This window comes from Aplidium turbinatum, chromosome 16 (genome assembly GCF_918807975.1).
Source record: "Aplidium turbinatum chromosome 16, kaAplTurb1.1, whole genome shotgun sequence".
NCBI classification, from domain to species: Eukaryota; Metazoa; Chordata; class Ascidiacea; order Aplousobranchia; family Polyclinidae; genus Aplidium; species Aplidium turbinatum.
The window spans coordinates 11704360-11720034 of NC_137487.1; the positions used below are offsets into that span (position 1 = coordinate 11704360).

The following is a 15675-nucleotide window of genomic DNA, read 5'->3' on the forward strand; positions in this document are numbered from 1 at the left end:
TTAGCTTATCGGGCTTTACAAAAACTCGTGTTGAACTCTCATGAACTCACACAAGAAGCTCCTGAAGCAATGCAACATATAGCATTGTTATCGTCCAAGGATTTTCAAATAATTAAAGTTCTTTTCCTTAACGTTACAATATTTAAGCTATTTTATCAAAATAAAATAGAGGCTTATAAGAACTTAAAACTCTTAAAACTACCTGATATTTAAAAGAAATACCCTAAAATCAGCCTTTAAATCCAATATGAGCAATTGCAAATTAGGCTTCTACAATAAGACTTTGTGGGCCCATCTAAGAAAAGAACCTGTAAACTGTGATTTTGAACTTATTGTGTTACATTGTTTCTTGTAGATTTAGCGGTTACGTTAGTGTCATTGAAAACGGACCTTATTGTTACTGTATGTGCAGATAAGTTTATTTTGTTTCTGGCAGCAGGCCTAATTCCTAAAATCTATAATCAAGGTAAGATTGGGCTGGATTTACAACATTTTTTGTATTTACAGCATGTATGTAATAGCGGATACAGGAAAGCACTTGGCTAGGTGACCTCCAAAACAAAAACCCAAAACAAGCGAGCAGATTTTATCGGGCTTTACAAAAAAAATTCCCGTTCTGATTTTCTCCATTTCTTGATTGGTTCAATCACATTGGAGGCTACGAATCGTTATTTTATTAGGTAACGTAGCATATAGGACACGCTACACGTGTGTTTCAAATCGGCATCGGATTTAAGGATAGAAATTTGGTCATTTGCCTATCAACAGCGGCTCTGGGAGGAGATCACTTGGCCTTGTGCCTCCCCTAGCCTACCCCATGAAAAAACAGGAAGATAGTTCTAAATTCTCTTAAATGCTGTAAGCTACTTAAATAAAATTTAAACGGCACTGGATATAGGTACAAGCAAGAGCTATTTATGTGGTGTGAAACATGGAAGTGGAGGCTTATGCACCACGTAACTCTGCTGTTGTTGAAAGTAGGCTAGACTAAAATTACAAGAACTTCAAAAAACGAGTATAAGATTACAAGGTAGCCTATAGCAGGGCTTCCCAAACTTTTTTGCTCAAGACCCCATTTAATCTTCTAAAATGTTTCCCGGCCCCTTACGATTAAAACGATGAACCGTGCGAAATATACATTTGTGTTATTTATTGAAAAGCTTAAATCTAACGAAAATCAAAAACAATTCACCTTTCTCGGTTCAGTTTGTTTTTATTTATTTCTGACCATTACAACAAAGCTTATGGGCAGCCTATTGGAAACAAAACAAAAAAGCAAGCACATTTATTCAGTGTGAACAAAGCAAGTCCAGACGTGGCTCAGTGTTTGTTAATGCTGGTCTCAAGGCGGTTTCAATGTTGCTTAGGTTGGAACTGTAGGCGATGTGAGAAAATTGCAGATAAATCATTTTGAAATTTTGGTTTCCAGATGTTCAGTTTTTTGATGAACGCATCAATTTTAAATTTCAATGCAAAATATTGATGTTTTCTCCTAGAAAGAACAAATTAAATTCGTTTAGTTTTTCAAGCAAATCTGACATTTGACATAATTTCAAAGCTAGATGTTATTGTGAAAATGGTGAACCAAGACCGAATTTTATTCTGTTCGAAAAATCACGATTTCGATTTTCAACGTTAATTGGCTAGCCATTTTTAAGCTCTGGCTTTCGAAAGCCACCTCACTTCACAAGGCAGTAAAAGAGTTTTTAACTCCTATTCCATTTCACCTTATAAATTTTCAAAAATACGGGCACCCTATTGAGTGCGCGACTCTTAATAAAGTTAATAACTGTCAGAGCATCTCGCACAGAAGTGTTAATATGCAATACCTTGTGCAAATTGCTATACTTTCTGCGACCCCTGAAGTTCGTTACGCGACCCCTTGAGGGATCGCGACTCCCAGTTTGGGAAGCCCTGGCCTTGATAATTAGGATAGGCTAACCTTAATATCAAAGTACGGTAGTTTAACATTTGCATCAGTTGATCTTAGAAAGCAAGTGAAACTGAACTTTTCGGATTTATAAGCTTAAAGCTCTGAACAATCGCCGGGATAGGTTATAGGGTTATAGGCCTAAATAGCACAAATATACGAATTTAATGAACATAAACTCTTTGAAATCATAAAGAATTAAGCTAATAATCAAGGTAACCAGTCAACATATGTTTGAAACTGCTACCGTACATGAACTGTCTGTTTTTAAAAATTGAAATCGTTTTTTTTTCAAGAATATCTCCTGAAAATAACTTTAATATACCGTATACTACAATTTCAGCTGTTACTTAAATTGACAGACAATCTGTTGATGGGTTTCTGTTAAAAAAAGAAAATTGAGATGTTTCCAATCTATTGATGACCTAGCTCCAAAACGAAGTCAGTTTATCACTTGCAAACTTTTGATTCTTTAGTTTATCTACACCAAAAAAGTAAGCCACCATTTCTTTCAAATAACTAGGTTCCTTGTCTTGAAAAGTGCCACTAGTCATGATCGCTGCTTATACCGGTACCTATAGCTAAAATCATTCAAGATCTGAGGTTGGTACCGCACAGTTATAGCTTGGATCTGGGTAAAAATAATCCAAATCGTACAAAAGTTGTCCAAACGTGGGCCTCTGAAACGGATCCAATTGCCAACATTTCACCATGATCTCGTACAATTTGTCTGGACAGTTTGGCATTAATTCCTTTTCCATTCTCAAACCTTCACATATTTGTGATACAAACCTGGAATTGTTGGAGAGACCTGCATACAAAATTAAACTCAAAGTGAAAAACTGAAACTCATGTACGGTGTTGAATGTTAATTAATTATTTATCTACCTTTTACTAAACTTAGACCAGCAGTTTAGCTACAGATTGCACGTGCCCTGGTGTAAGTTAGAAGGACCTTTTGTTAAATTCGGAAAATTTTACTTAAACCATTTTCAAAAATTAAATTTTCAGTGTGCTATTTAAAATTGGAAGACAATAAAGTTATCTTAAGGTGATGTAGCCAACTCTAACTAAGAATTCAAAGTCTTTTTTAAATGGACGATGCTTTTACCACTTCAAGCAGAAAACCACCGTGATAAATTGCTTCTTTCAATTAAAATTAAGCAATTTATACAGACGTTGGATGAAAGTAAAACCAAGATAAATTTGTTGGTTGAAACTAACATCTTCCAACAAGTTTTTAAAATGCTCACCCGGGTATGGTACCATTCCTTTTTCAATAATTTCTGTTAAGAGAATTCCAAAGGACCAAACGTCAGATTTAATCGTAAATTCTTTGAACTTTATTCCTTCTGGCGCCGTCCATTTGATAGGGAGTACCAGATCAGGCACGTGTGACACATAAACATCATTCTATAACACATATACAAAAAACGCTTTCAGTGTTACTAATCTTGTCATTATGTAAGATCTACAGTTCATATTTTGTTACCACAGACTTACAAAACTGAGCAACATCAATAGTTTAACAAACTTTATCTACGCCAAAAATATAGCCTATACAAATAAACTCACAAAAACTACACTTCGAACGTTTTTAACACATAGTTGTGTCCTCATCAGGAATAGCGTAATAATGATTACATCTGCATTAAAAAAAAATGACTGAGATTCAATTTTTATTATACACTGACTGCAAACCATAGTTCTCAACTAAACAGCAGAGACGCAACAACTGACAGAAGAATGATAAGAAGCAAATAATTTGGCTAAAAATAGTCACATGAGGTTGTTCACTTCGTGTGGTTATAATAGCTATCAATTCCTTGCCGTAACTTCGAACATTATTTTACGAAATCACTCTGGCGTTACTTTCTCCTATATCCTACGCATCGAATTTCTCCATACTTTTAGGATAATCAAATGCAAGCAAGCCGTTAGAGACAATTACGTAGCCACGAGGGGGCTTCGGGAGCAATCGCACCGCAAAATTTTATCTTTTCTCCAAAAATATATGTCTTTAATACTATTGCAACGTTTTAATGACAAATTAATATATACTGGATGATACTTTATAAATGTTTGGCTACATTCAGCAGCTATATTTTTAAACAAATTATATATTTCAAACAATAAAATATTTGCCCCTCCCAACAGTTGATTTTCTCCCTTACAATTTTCTTTTATCTACATCATTGGTTAAAGATTTCCGGCGGCTACAGCCGTTGCCGGCTACATAGCCGAGTGGTGAGAGCCCTGGAACGGCAATCGAAAGGGCGTCGGTTCGACACTACTCAAGAGCATGCGTCTGTGTCTTTGTTAAGACACTTAAAGGCATGCCTGAAGGTGGACACGAAGATTGGCTTCCTTGCCTTCCCGTTCACTTAATCTAAATCTTCAACCACCGGGCGTAAGCTTGGATACGACAAACATTGGTTAAAGATTCGATGTCACTGCACGCATCAACGTCCCTTAATGGTCCGTTTTAACCATGTCTGCACCTACTTACCTGTGATGTCAATCTTGCCAATCCAAAATCTGCTACCTTGCACACATTATTTGCTCCAACCAAAACGTTTCTTGCTGCTAAATCGCGATGGACATACTTTTTAGTTTCCAAGTAAGTCATGCCTGAAGCAACTTGGGCCGCCATGTCAATCAAAGTCGCTTCGTCAAGACGCTTGCCTTCATCTGCGGTACACGTGATCAATCTAGCGTGCCAGTGGCAAAAATAGACATTTTAACAAGCTTAGAGAATTGTTGAGCTAAAAGTTGACACAAGGTTGGTGAAACGTATCGGCAGAACGTTTGTTTTTTAAATTTTGCATTTTTTTCGTTTTGCTTCGATGGTTTAGTTTGTTTGCTTTCAAGGGTTGCTTGGAAGAACTTACTTCCATGTATTTCAGAAGAGAGCAGGGGCGTAAGCAGAATTTTGTAACGGCGAGGGCTATTTGTTTCAATTTGGCATTTTTCACAAAGAGTATAACACTTTAATATTTTATAACCTGTGCGAGTTGTAAGGCAACCTATCGGAATTACTGATACATTAAAAAAAAATTGTGGGAAGGTAAGGCCATGGCCAACTGTCTCCCCTTCCTACCTGCGAAGGTCACTGTAACAAAGTATAGATCAATGATGCTGGACAAATGGATGATCATGTAATGTCTTCGAGGTGATGTAGGAAGATTTTACAAAAGTGCATTAATTCTTTGGGTTACTAAAGTGACAATATAGGCAACTTTTGTTGCTATTGGTATGAGATTATCACATATTATATGACGTAAGCTTCTGTTTTTGTGATCCAAAGTTGTATGAGACAATTTTGTCAACGTCACTAATGTGATGTCACCACCCACCATGATTCTTTAGTCTGCACTCAGCCATTCTTGTCGCCTGATAACTGGACGTCTGAAGTCTACAAATACCAACAAACTTTACCTGCTTGATGGTATTGCACCACCAGGCATTAGAAGAGATGTTAACGGTAAAGCTGAAAGACTAAAGTCAACATGTGATGAAAGACACCCTCTCTATGGACAAACTGCTGCACAGACCTGGTTAAGATCAAGAAAAAGCTTCATAATCCACGTTCAGCCATTAATTTCAACAACAAAAAACAAGGCTTATGCCAAAAAACAATGGAAACAACAATAGGAAAATGATCCATCAAACGCAGAAATTAAGGTTCCACTATCAGAGTCCCTTCTCCCATGAGCAAACGCTCTCTGGGCAAAGCGAAAAACCTTACATCGACTTCGAACCGGTGTTGGCCGTACTAAATTTGCAATGGTAAAGTGGGGCTACAACACGGACCTAGTTACGTGTACTTGGGGCACCAAGCCCCACATAGCGGACCATCTTCTTGTGTGCCCCCAGTTAACCACCCAGAACCTTTCAACAGACAACTCCGTCGCCCAAGAATATGTCGACCTGTGGTGTAGGCTATCCACCAAATTTAAAAGACTCTATAGAAAAAGACCAAGCACCAAATCCAATGCATCTTTAACCTGGTTAATTTAACCAAATTACAAAGCAATCTTAGTGAATTTGTACGGCCAATTTAAGCATCAAAGTATTGTATAAATAAAACTGTTATTGTTTTTACTACAATTAGGTATGCACGTAGCCTATGTTAAAGTGTACAAGTTGATTTTTTTTAAATAAATGTGCGTTTTACAGTAGATACACAAAGTGCACATCGGTAAACGTTTAGTTTGACTACACATGTATGACTTACGACTTCTTAAGTAACTACTCAAAGCACCATTGCACATAAATTCTGTCACAATATAAAAGGGGTCTTCATTTGTGCATATTCCAAACAACTGAACAACTCTATGATGGTGCAATTGCTTCATAATGTTAGCTTCTTTTAGAATATCATCTGGATGGATCGTTTCTGAAAAAGGTTGTTAAAATCTTCTTCAAATTCATAAAAAGCAAGAGCAACAGTCATGTTTCCATGAAAAATCAAACTATACGCACTTACTGTATGCTTCAGCAAAAGATCAATTTATGGTATTGTAAATATTACATAAACGTATTTTCAAATGACTTTGCGCCACGTCTTTTTATCAAACGCTGCAGTTGTTACTTACCTTTTGCACGCTGCTTTTCAAGTTTTAGTGCAAAGAAGTTGTAAAAATAGATACTGGGTGAAGAAATTTTGATATTTAAAAATTTGAGGGTCGACTAATGAAACCAATCATTTTTAACAGTCGGAATCGCTATTGAAATTATAGAAAATTTGATTACCGACTATAGCACTCTGGCGTTACTTTCTTTTATTTTGTAGGTATCGAATTTTTCCAAGCATAGCCTCCTACAGTCTATAGGTCTACAGTTACAGTCTACGTTGTAACTTACAATAAGAAAGCTTGAGTAAATCTGTACTACGCCTTCAACGTGTGTGTTAGATGCCAATTCCCTTAGTTCACAAATATTCGCACACTGTATTTTACATCTATGAAAATTTTCTTCATTACACTGCAATGCAGAATGTAAGTTAAAAAAATCAAAGAGCGCTGTGCTGCCTCTGATCGATCACATCTTTATTTACAGCACAATTTACCTTTTTTAAGCTTTTTAACAGCAACCTTAGTTTTTGTATTCCAGCAACCCTCATATACTTTAGCAAAGTGTCCAGAACCAATATTCTTGCCAACTTTCAACAGAGACCGATCCAGTTCCCATTCATCAAAACTCTAACATAATATAAAAGAAAACGAATAAGTTATTTTATCCCTTTGTCGCTTACCTTGCCATTTTACTCAGGTCATGATGAGGTAAAAGCGCAGTCTTCAATATTTTGATCCGATTTTAATGTAAACTTATTCAAGTTGATGTCTACAAGTGCTAGAACAACATGAAACATGCATTAGATTTGACAGTAACCTAATAGCAGGAGCTTTGATGAAATAAAGGCGTGATTCCAAACTGTTAAAATGAGAGTGCAGTAAGATAAACTTTTACTGAAACTGGATAAATTGACAAGCTTAATTTTTTTTTTGTCTCTTAAGAAAAACTCACTTCGTTTAAGAAAAACTTTTTAAAAGGAATTTTGCAATCCAAGAATATTATTTCGCGGACCCTTGAAGGACTCGGACCACACTTTGAGAACCACTGCCTTAACATCTACACCCACAACCTACCAAGCACTGTCCTGGCAAAATACGCATACGAGGATGACCTGGCAATTCTTCACTCCACAAAATCGTGGTAAAACCTAGAAAACACCCTAAGCCAGGACACAAAAAAACCCTCAGCTTATCTCCAAAAATGGCGACTGAAACTCAGCCTAACCAAAACTGTGGCAGCAGCTTTCCTTATACACAATCAGGAAGCTAATCGTGATCTGAATTTCCAGTACAACGGAAAAACTTTGTCTTTCTGCCCCGAACCCAAATACTTTGGGGTGACATTAGATAGATCGCTCACCAGTGATGTACGCGCATACAAAAAATATTGACGCCGTCAGCGTAAACGCAAACGTTCGAAAAACCATACGCCGTATGCGTCAACGTAACTTGCAAAAAAAGTTGGCGGCGTCAGCGTCAGCGCATACACTGGCGTAAACTCATTTTGTTTGTTAGGTGCCAAACATTCACACGGTATAAACAACTCGAAACAAACAAGTTTTATTTTGAATTTCCACGAAAAACCACAAGCATCTGAAAGTGTTCATCTGACATTTTGCTGCGTTTTGGTTTCAATATGTCTTTGCCCATTGAAACCATATTCTTTCAACTTATTCAAAATTTGGAAAGTTTGATACAAAAAAATGCAAACAACAGCTAAGACATTAACAAGTATGCGTTGACGCTATGCGCTAAAAAACCGCGAAAACTTTACGGCGTAGCCTCAAGCGACAACTATCCAAAAAAATGTGGCCGCAAGCGTTAGCGTAAACAAAAAGTCTACGCCACAAGTCTACGACATAGAATTTGCGGCGTATACGACACGTACATCTCTGTCGCTCACGTACCGCCACTATTTGATGTCATTACGCAAGAAAGTGTCAGCGCGCGCTGCGCTACTTAAGCCCTGGCAGGCTCTAGCTGGGGAGCGAGGGCTGACACTTTGCCTATAACAAACCTAGCCCTTGTCTATTTATCAGCAGAGTACTGTGCATCTGTTTGTTGCCGCAGTGCTCAGTGCCAGAACATCGACATTGCCATCAACAGCGCTGCGCCCAATGACCGGATTCCGCATCCAGCACCATTGGAGAATCTTCCCATCCTTGCTGGCATCCAACCTGCTGAACTTCGTCACGAAAAAGCCACTCGGTCTCTCAGACAACGGGCGTTTTCCAAGATCTCTGCTCCTCCAAACGAGAAGCCCCGCCGACTGAAATCAAGACACCCATTCGTGCCAAACGCTCAACTCCTGGTCAACCAAACTGATAAACAAGACATTTCTGCGGCCAATTGGGCGGACAATCGATGGAGCTCTCAATGGAAGTCAAGCACCACCGGATTCCATTCGTTCAGCTCCGACGATTACACCCGTCCCATCGGCCTGACACTACAGAGACAGGCGTGGGTGCGCTTCAACCGTTTCCGTAAGGGCATCGGGATTTTCCGCTCAACCATGCACCAATGGGGAATGGCATTTTCCTCCTGTAAATGTGGTGCTAAGGAACAGACCGCAGACCATGTCATCAACGATTGTATACATCTTCAAGACATCTAATGGAATAAAAGGTTTGGGTGTATTAGATAATGAAACCAAAGGCTGGTTGCTATTTAGTAGCCTTCCAGCATAGGCCGGGAACATCATGAATATGGAGTGGTAAAATGATAGACCCTCGGCCCCAGAGACTTGCACGATGACGGCGACGACAACATTTAAAAATTCATTTTGCAAATATTAACTACTTTCAGAAGTACAGTAGCGTCAGTAGGCTATACATATCATGGACGTACCATTATGCATACTTTCCCAAGGTTTGGAACTTTGCCACAAGGATGTTCTCGATAATATGCAATGAGCTGGTCAATGTTACGACGTTTTATTTCAGCGTTCAAGTAATATTCCTCATTCTCATGGTGTAAGAGAAAGTGCAAAACTGTATCCTGATGGCGAACTGAAAAAGTTCAAAAATTTGCTCCAAGAAAGCACGCAATAGTAAGTTTCCAAAAAAAAAATTTTATCTCCAATTGTATCTCAGTAAAACTTTTCAAAACTTCTACTTTAAACTTCAGTGTTAAAATTGTGTAGGCTACACTTTAATTTATCAGAAACCCAGCGCCTCATTCAGCAGGCCAACTAAAATATGTCGAGTAGGTAAATGCGTTTTTGTGGAACACATACCGTACCGTACATATCAAGTTAACTGAACAGTTTTAAAACTGAAGTTGTTCAACCTGCAAAAAAACACTCCAAAATTCGTTTCGCTTATTTAAACAGAAGAAAATTGTATATTTCTTTCCACCAGATTTTTGTTTTTTAAGTTGCCTGATTATTGAAACTGTTATCTCTAAGTTTAAACGCTTAATCCCTAGTTTATACCGAGTGGAATTTTACAGTTTCCGCTTGTTGTTAAAGTGTTTGTCATTGACTTGTTCTTTATCAGACTACTTTTGGATTTTGTTGCTCTGTTTTCTAAGTGCTACTCAAATGAGTGTTATTTAAAATTATAATAATAATTACGAAAGTGTACAGCATTTTTTTTTAATTAAACATACTCTGGCTTGGATTATGGAATATCTCGAATCGTTTGAGTAAGCACGTATTTGAACTAAGCTTTTAATTCCAAATAAACAAGATCAAATACAATGTTATCCTTGCTTTTAAGCCTACACCTTTGTGATACAACAAAATAAAAGATAAACCAAAACTTTTTCGTTCTTTGCTAAGTCTTTTAAATTTTATGGAGGGCAGACCGCCACACATTTCTCCAACATGCACTCAGATGCCTCACCCACTGGTAGCTGGCCCAGTCTTGTAAATGTAATTCCAGCTCACTATTGCAGATCGGATTCTGTCAATAACGGTTCAAAGTAGACCTTTGGCGTGTCTAAAATGTGCTTGCAGAAGACTTGCCCAAATTCACAAGCATATCTATTTGTTTTGTTGTTTCGTCAATGGAATGCCAAGTGAGAAATTGCTCACAAATGTAAAAGTCTGGCGTGACTCCCATGATAAACACAGCTTATCGCTTTGCATCCGTAATGTCATTTGTGCATGGTCACTAGATATACATTCTACTCGTCGAGTAACTATTTTCTTTATTTCAAATAATGTTTTTTTTTTTTGCATTGATGAGGGTCGCAGGAAGAACGGTTGAGGACCGCGGTTGAGAATCCATGATTTATGTCATGTAAGCTGAGCTAGCGGTTCTAAAAGTTTTTTTATCATTGTTTTTATCTTGCTTCTTTTTCTGTTTTTGTGCCTTGTGGTTCAAGAAGAGTCAAAATGTATTACGACTTTGAAACGACGTCACGTTATTCACAAATAGTGTTAAGCACAAAACAACTTCTCTCTTAAACCGAGTTTAGTCAAAAAAAGTTAAAAAATATTTTCTGCTTACTTTCATTATTGTACTTCATTTAATGCTTTTAGCATTTTTACTATACCTGATAATGCGTATGATGTCACATCTCCAGTTTTTTGTCGTACAAGGAAAGAGCCATTGGAGTTTTTGTGACACTTTAAGAGTCTAACCGCCTCCTTTCGATCTACATCTCCAAAATACCATCTAAAACAAAATATAGTTGATACGATCCCGCCTGATTGGGGTTACTTTTAGTTTCAGATGATCAGTGACGATGTCCAGAAACTACCCCAGACAGCAACAGTCATGTTTACATTGATTTAACGTCTGAAAATGTTGTAATGTAAACACGACTGATGTTGTTGTCTGGGATATACTGTAAATTACAACGTTCACAATCGACGAGTGGCAATCGGGTTGAAAGATGTAGCCTGCATTTTGATTAAAGCACTGATTGTGTCCAAAATTAACCGTAGGCTGCGTATGCTGCAGCTTAAGCAAATCGTGAGGCTTCTTCGTGACTGCACAAATTTTGGCAGTTTGAAAAAAGATACTAAATTTAAAAAATAAGTTAATTTTAAATCCCTTCAAATTTTCCTTTCAACTATTCTCCCGCCATACAAGCTCTTTCAATATTTTACAAGTTGTTCCTAGTGTAAAGTATTCAAGTGTATTGTAAACCACTACATTTTTGGCCTTACTCAAAGAATTCCATAGAGTCTTTTTGAACTATGTAGTTGCTTGGCACCAGCCCTGAGATGTATGGAGGATTGAGCAATGTAACTTCTGTCCAGCCGTCGTTTCCTATTCTTTTGATTTCCATTTTTTCTCCTTGAAAATTCAATAAATGCATTGAACGTAACTAGCCCACAGACTTTGAAAGAGATTTTACTTTAGGCTAATCTCAACATTGCCTACTGTATGTGCCCATGAAAGCAAACGTTTTTGTGTTGATGTTTTTTACAAAATATTTTCAAATGACAACCATTATTTTTTCCTAAATACAAGCTTCCATTGAGAGCTTAATCCTGGCAGCTTCTAATACTTCTAAAGCAGTGGTTCTCAACCTTTTTGTCTTAGCGGAACCCTTTTGGTACCTTCGAAGCGGTCGTGGATCCCTAAAACAAATTTTCTGAAATTTGGGAATATTGCGTCAGCAGTGGCGGCTCGTGCCACCTAAAAGAAAGAGAAGAGGGAAAATACGTTTTCCTCTGTGTTTGTCCAACCCGGTTACTTTTTTCACTTTAGAATTGCGGATCGAAAATTAAAATATTAAAAGTTTCGTTTGGCAACACCCATTTTGGGCAAACTTCTTTGCAGCCCGAGATTCTGGATTTCAAGCGCTCTGATTGGCTAAAAATTATCCTTGAAGCTCCTCCTCTTTTGGTATTTTACAGCAATTTTTTGAATCTGTTGGGCTGCATGGAAAACAGCCCCACCTAACCGAATAACTTTACAGACTTGTTAAAGTTAGTTTTTATTTCGCAAAGTAGCGATGAGCCATGAATGTAGAAGTGTTAGCTATAGAGTTAGGGTATTCAACAGGTTATAGGAAGTGTTAGGGCATCTCACAATCACAACCTCGTACGCAACGGCTAGGCTAGTCAAGACTAAGCTCAATACTAGTAAACTTTGTCTCCAAAGCAATACTGTTAGTTTTTTTTTTTTAATACAGCTTAAAAATACATCAACTTTTCAACAAAGTTGACTGCATTTTTTCAAAATTTGGAATAAAAACATGCTCAGAACGCACCAAATTTAACGCGATTTTTCACATTTTTCTGGAGGGAGACCCCCCAGACCCCGCGAAGTCGTTTGCAACCCCACTGCTCACAAACACCACCAGCCGCTACTGATTTGCGTCTCCTAATGGAATCAAATGTTCATAAGTTTCGAAGCGACACATTTAAAAGTATTTGCTAATTTCGCGACACATTTATGACGATTGACATTGACGAAGTTATGTTATGCGCTACATGTTGACACACAGGATAAAAATCAGTATTCTATATGCTGAATGTTTTTCTATAAATTTTATCAAAAATTAATTGAACTTTTGAGATTTTATCCCTTTTTTCAATTGAATTTAAGAATTTATCCCTTTTTTCAATTGTAATAAACAATCATTCGTTACAATCACAGCCATAGCAAAACTGAGAGTGTTGATTGACGGATAACGTTTGCAATTCTAAGTTAAGCCTTGATGAACATAATTTGCTGTCTCAAAAGAATTAAGTTGGGCATATAGCCTTTGTGCAAACCGAATCTTTGTGGGATGTCCTTTGAAATGCCAAACGACGCACCAGGACTTTGCGATGTAGCTTACAGTTCGAGAATCAGTGTAATACACAAATAGATCGCAATCAATTCTTAAATCTGGCAATTTATTAATCATGCTGCAAACTCGGAAACTTTCTCCCTGAAAATCGTTTCGTGGACCCCCCCAGTTGAAAACCACTGCATGTAGAACAGTGATTCTCAACCGCGGTCCTTAATCATATTATTTGTGCTCGAAGACCTGCCTAAAATAACAAGAATACATCCTTGTCACAATGTCACGTAACTTACGTGTTACAAAAAAAGCTTTATAATAACGTTTCTCGACACTACGGATACAGAGCAATTCAGCTGTGTTTATCAGGAGAGTTACGTCATACTAACATTTGTGAGCAATTTATCGCTTTGCGTTCCATTCAGGTAGCCACTTTAACAAGTCGAAATTCTGCCACTGCGATTGACCTTCCATTCACGGTACAACAAAAGAAATAGAGGAAAATCAGTCAGGAGCGGAAACCGGAGCTTAGAAAACAACAAAAAAAAGTATGGATGGCTATAGTTAATACGACACAGTAGCTAAAATTTCAGTGTTATTAAAGGTAGGACAATTTTTTTTATTAAAATTTAGGGTTTGTAAATAAAAAAAGTTGATTTTTCTTTCTTTCACAACCCAGGGAGGCCCGCAGCCTCTCCGCAAGAGCCGCCACTGCATCGAACAGGCCGTGTCCCAGCAGGAATGTTGCCAATTTTGCATCGTTTCAATGTTGCTAGATGTTAGTGTTCAAACGATGTGAAGGCAAAAACTTGTCACAGTTGGAATAAGGTCACAAGTTCATGTCACAAGTCTAAACATATCTTGCAATAAAAAAAAGTTTCTTACGTTTGTAGTCAAAGGTGATTTTGTCTATTACTTTTGTCTGCAGCTTGGCAAAGCTGACAAACTCATTAAAATTACAATAGTAGGCCTATATACTGCACAATGTATGCGCAACCCAGACGTTTAGTAATTGTATTGCTAATTTAGACTGTTTTCTTTGGCTTATCTATTTGTATAACTTCTATGCAATTTGTTCATTACCCACAAAGACTTTGAGGCCTATTATTGGGCAATGTTTAATTTTCATTTAAAACTTTAATTTCGAATATTTTCAAACCTGACAATCAAATAGACGCACGGTACCTTTCTTGATGCTAAGTTCTTGTACAGCTCTTGAATCATAGTTATATCGTGCGGCTGCTAAGTTGGGGTTTTCGTAATGATTTTCCTTGTCTGACACTGGACAGAAAAGCTAAAGTCAAAACTTATAGGCATCATTTATTCTTTATTTTTTTTAAGTATAATTTTCCAAAAAATATCAGTTCAGTTTAAATAATCATTTAATTTCATTTAATTGCAATAAGCTAGTCATAATAAATTCAAGATTCCGGCATTCATGTTTAAGAAATCCTACTGCTAGCCTACTTGCTGATGTGATGCTATAGTCTATTTTTAATTTACCTGGTGGAGGACTTGGACAGGGCGATAGTGGAGGACTTGGACGGGGCGATACTAGAGGCGGTTTCTGTTCACGACAGCAGCCGCAGAAACGTTGAAATAGTGCACGTAATGCTTTCATAATTATGTTTCAAATTTTCGTTCTACTGCATTTTCTCCGACTGCGTTGACGTTAATTTTCGTTGTAACTCAGTTTTAAGTTTAAACAGTAACAGTTGCATTTAAAAAAAAAGTAAGCTACTATTTATCTTTTTCTAAATATTGTTCATGGTACACATATGGAGTTATATCAATGATAAACCTTTTTGAAACAATCAAGTAGGCCTATGCGTGTAACAATCTCAGTCCTCATTGATGTACAGAGGCTCTCAATAATAGGCTACCCCTTTTTTTACCTCTCGACACTTGTTTGAAGATTAACTAACGCTAAAATCAGTGTTTCTCAGTCAGTAGGGGAAGGGAAGTAATTTGATACGGAAGGTATTTTGATGCACCCCCCTTACAAAAATGTACAAAAAAATGTAGTCGAAAATACTGTCATCAAGTGGAAAATCTGTGAAAATAATGCCTACAAAAATGACGCCATGCGAATGCAGATAACTCGCGCTTTTTTGGCATAAAATTGGAAAAGTGGATTTTTTGAGAATTTTGGTAAAGTTTTTAGCTCATGATTATTTTCGTCTCGAAAATTGAAAAAAGGTTCCAGAAAGATGAAACCAAATTGATTTAAAAGTTCGTTGATAAGGCTTCAAGCGCATGTTACGTTTTTTTGTAATGTGTATCCAAGCATATGGAAAGCAGAAATTTATAATCATTTTTGAAAAAGGTAAATTTGTACATGTGCAGAAGGTAAATTGATGCAGTATAATTCCCTTCTGTGAGTGTAACAAATGCTGTCATTGATCTAATTGATTTAAACAAGTTATTGTTCTTCTTTAACTAGACCTGCTATTTTGGGAAACAGCAATTATATTGGCT

General features: G+C 37.2%; 1 protein-coding gene across 2 annotated transcripts; it reads right to left on the minus strand.

Moving 5' to 3' along the window:
- Positions 1-478: 478 nt before the first annotated feature.
- Positions 479-14944, minus strand: LOC145785096 (tyrosine-protein kinase Src42A-like). 2 transcript variants are annotated; one of them, XM_082596793.1, is made up of 10 exons: positions 14701-14944; positions 14383-14478; positions 11627-11756; positions 11008-11129; positions 9355-9515; positions 7002-7134; positions 6168-6329; positions 4440-4621; positions 3184-3343; positions 479-2741 (listed from the first exon to the last, which is right to left on the minus strand). In XM_082596793.1, the coding sequence occupies exons 1-10, from the start codon at positions 14816-14818 to the stop codon at positions 2518-2520; spliced, it is 1488 nt and encodes a 495-aa protein (XP_082452919.1). In that variant the 5' UTR covers positions 14819-14944; the 3' UTR covers positions 479-2517. The 2 variants fall into 2 exon arrangements, with proteins under 2 accessions (XP_082452919.1, XP_082452920.1); XM_082596794.1 differs by lacking the exon at positions 14701-14944 and having other exon boundaries at positions 11627-11753; positions 14383-14414.
- Between the last annotated feature and the right edge of the window lie 731 nt (positions 14945-15675).

What these genes read in the sequence shown, in the direction of transcription:
- LOC145785096 (XM_082596793.1), bottom strand. Translation starts at nt 14,818, where the DNA reads ATGAAAGCATTACGTGCACTATTTCAACGTTTCTGCGGCTGCTGTCGT. An exon ending in TGTTAAAAAGCTTAAAAAAG is followed by an intron (nt 6,330 to 7,001) that starts GTAAATTGTGCT and finishes AACCTTTTTCAG; the next exon opens with AAACGATCCATCCAGATGAT. An exon ending in TGGCAAGATTGACATCACAG is followed by an intron (nt 3,344 to 4,439) that starts GTAAGTAGGTGC and finishes TATGTGTTATAG; the next exon opens with AATGATGTTTATGTGTCACA.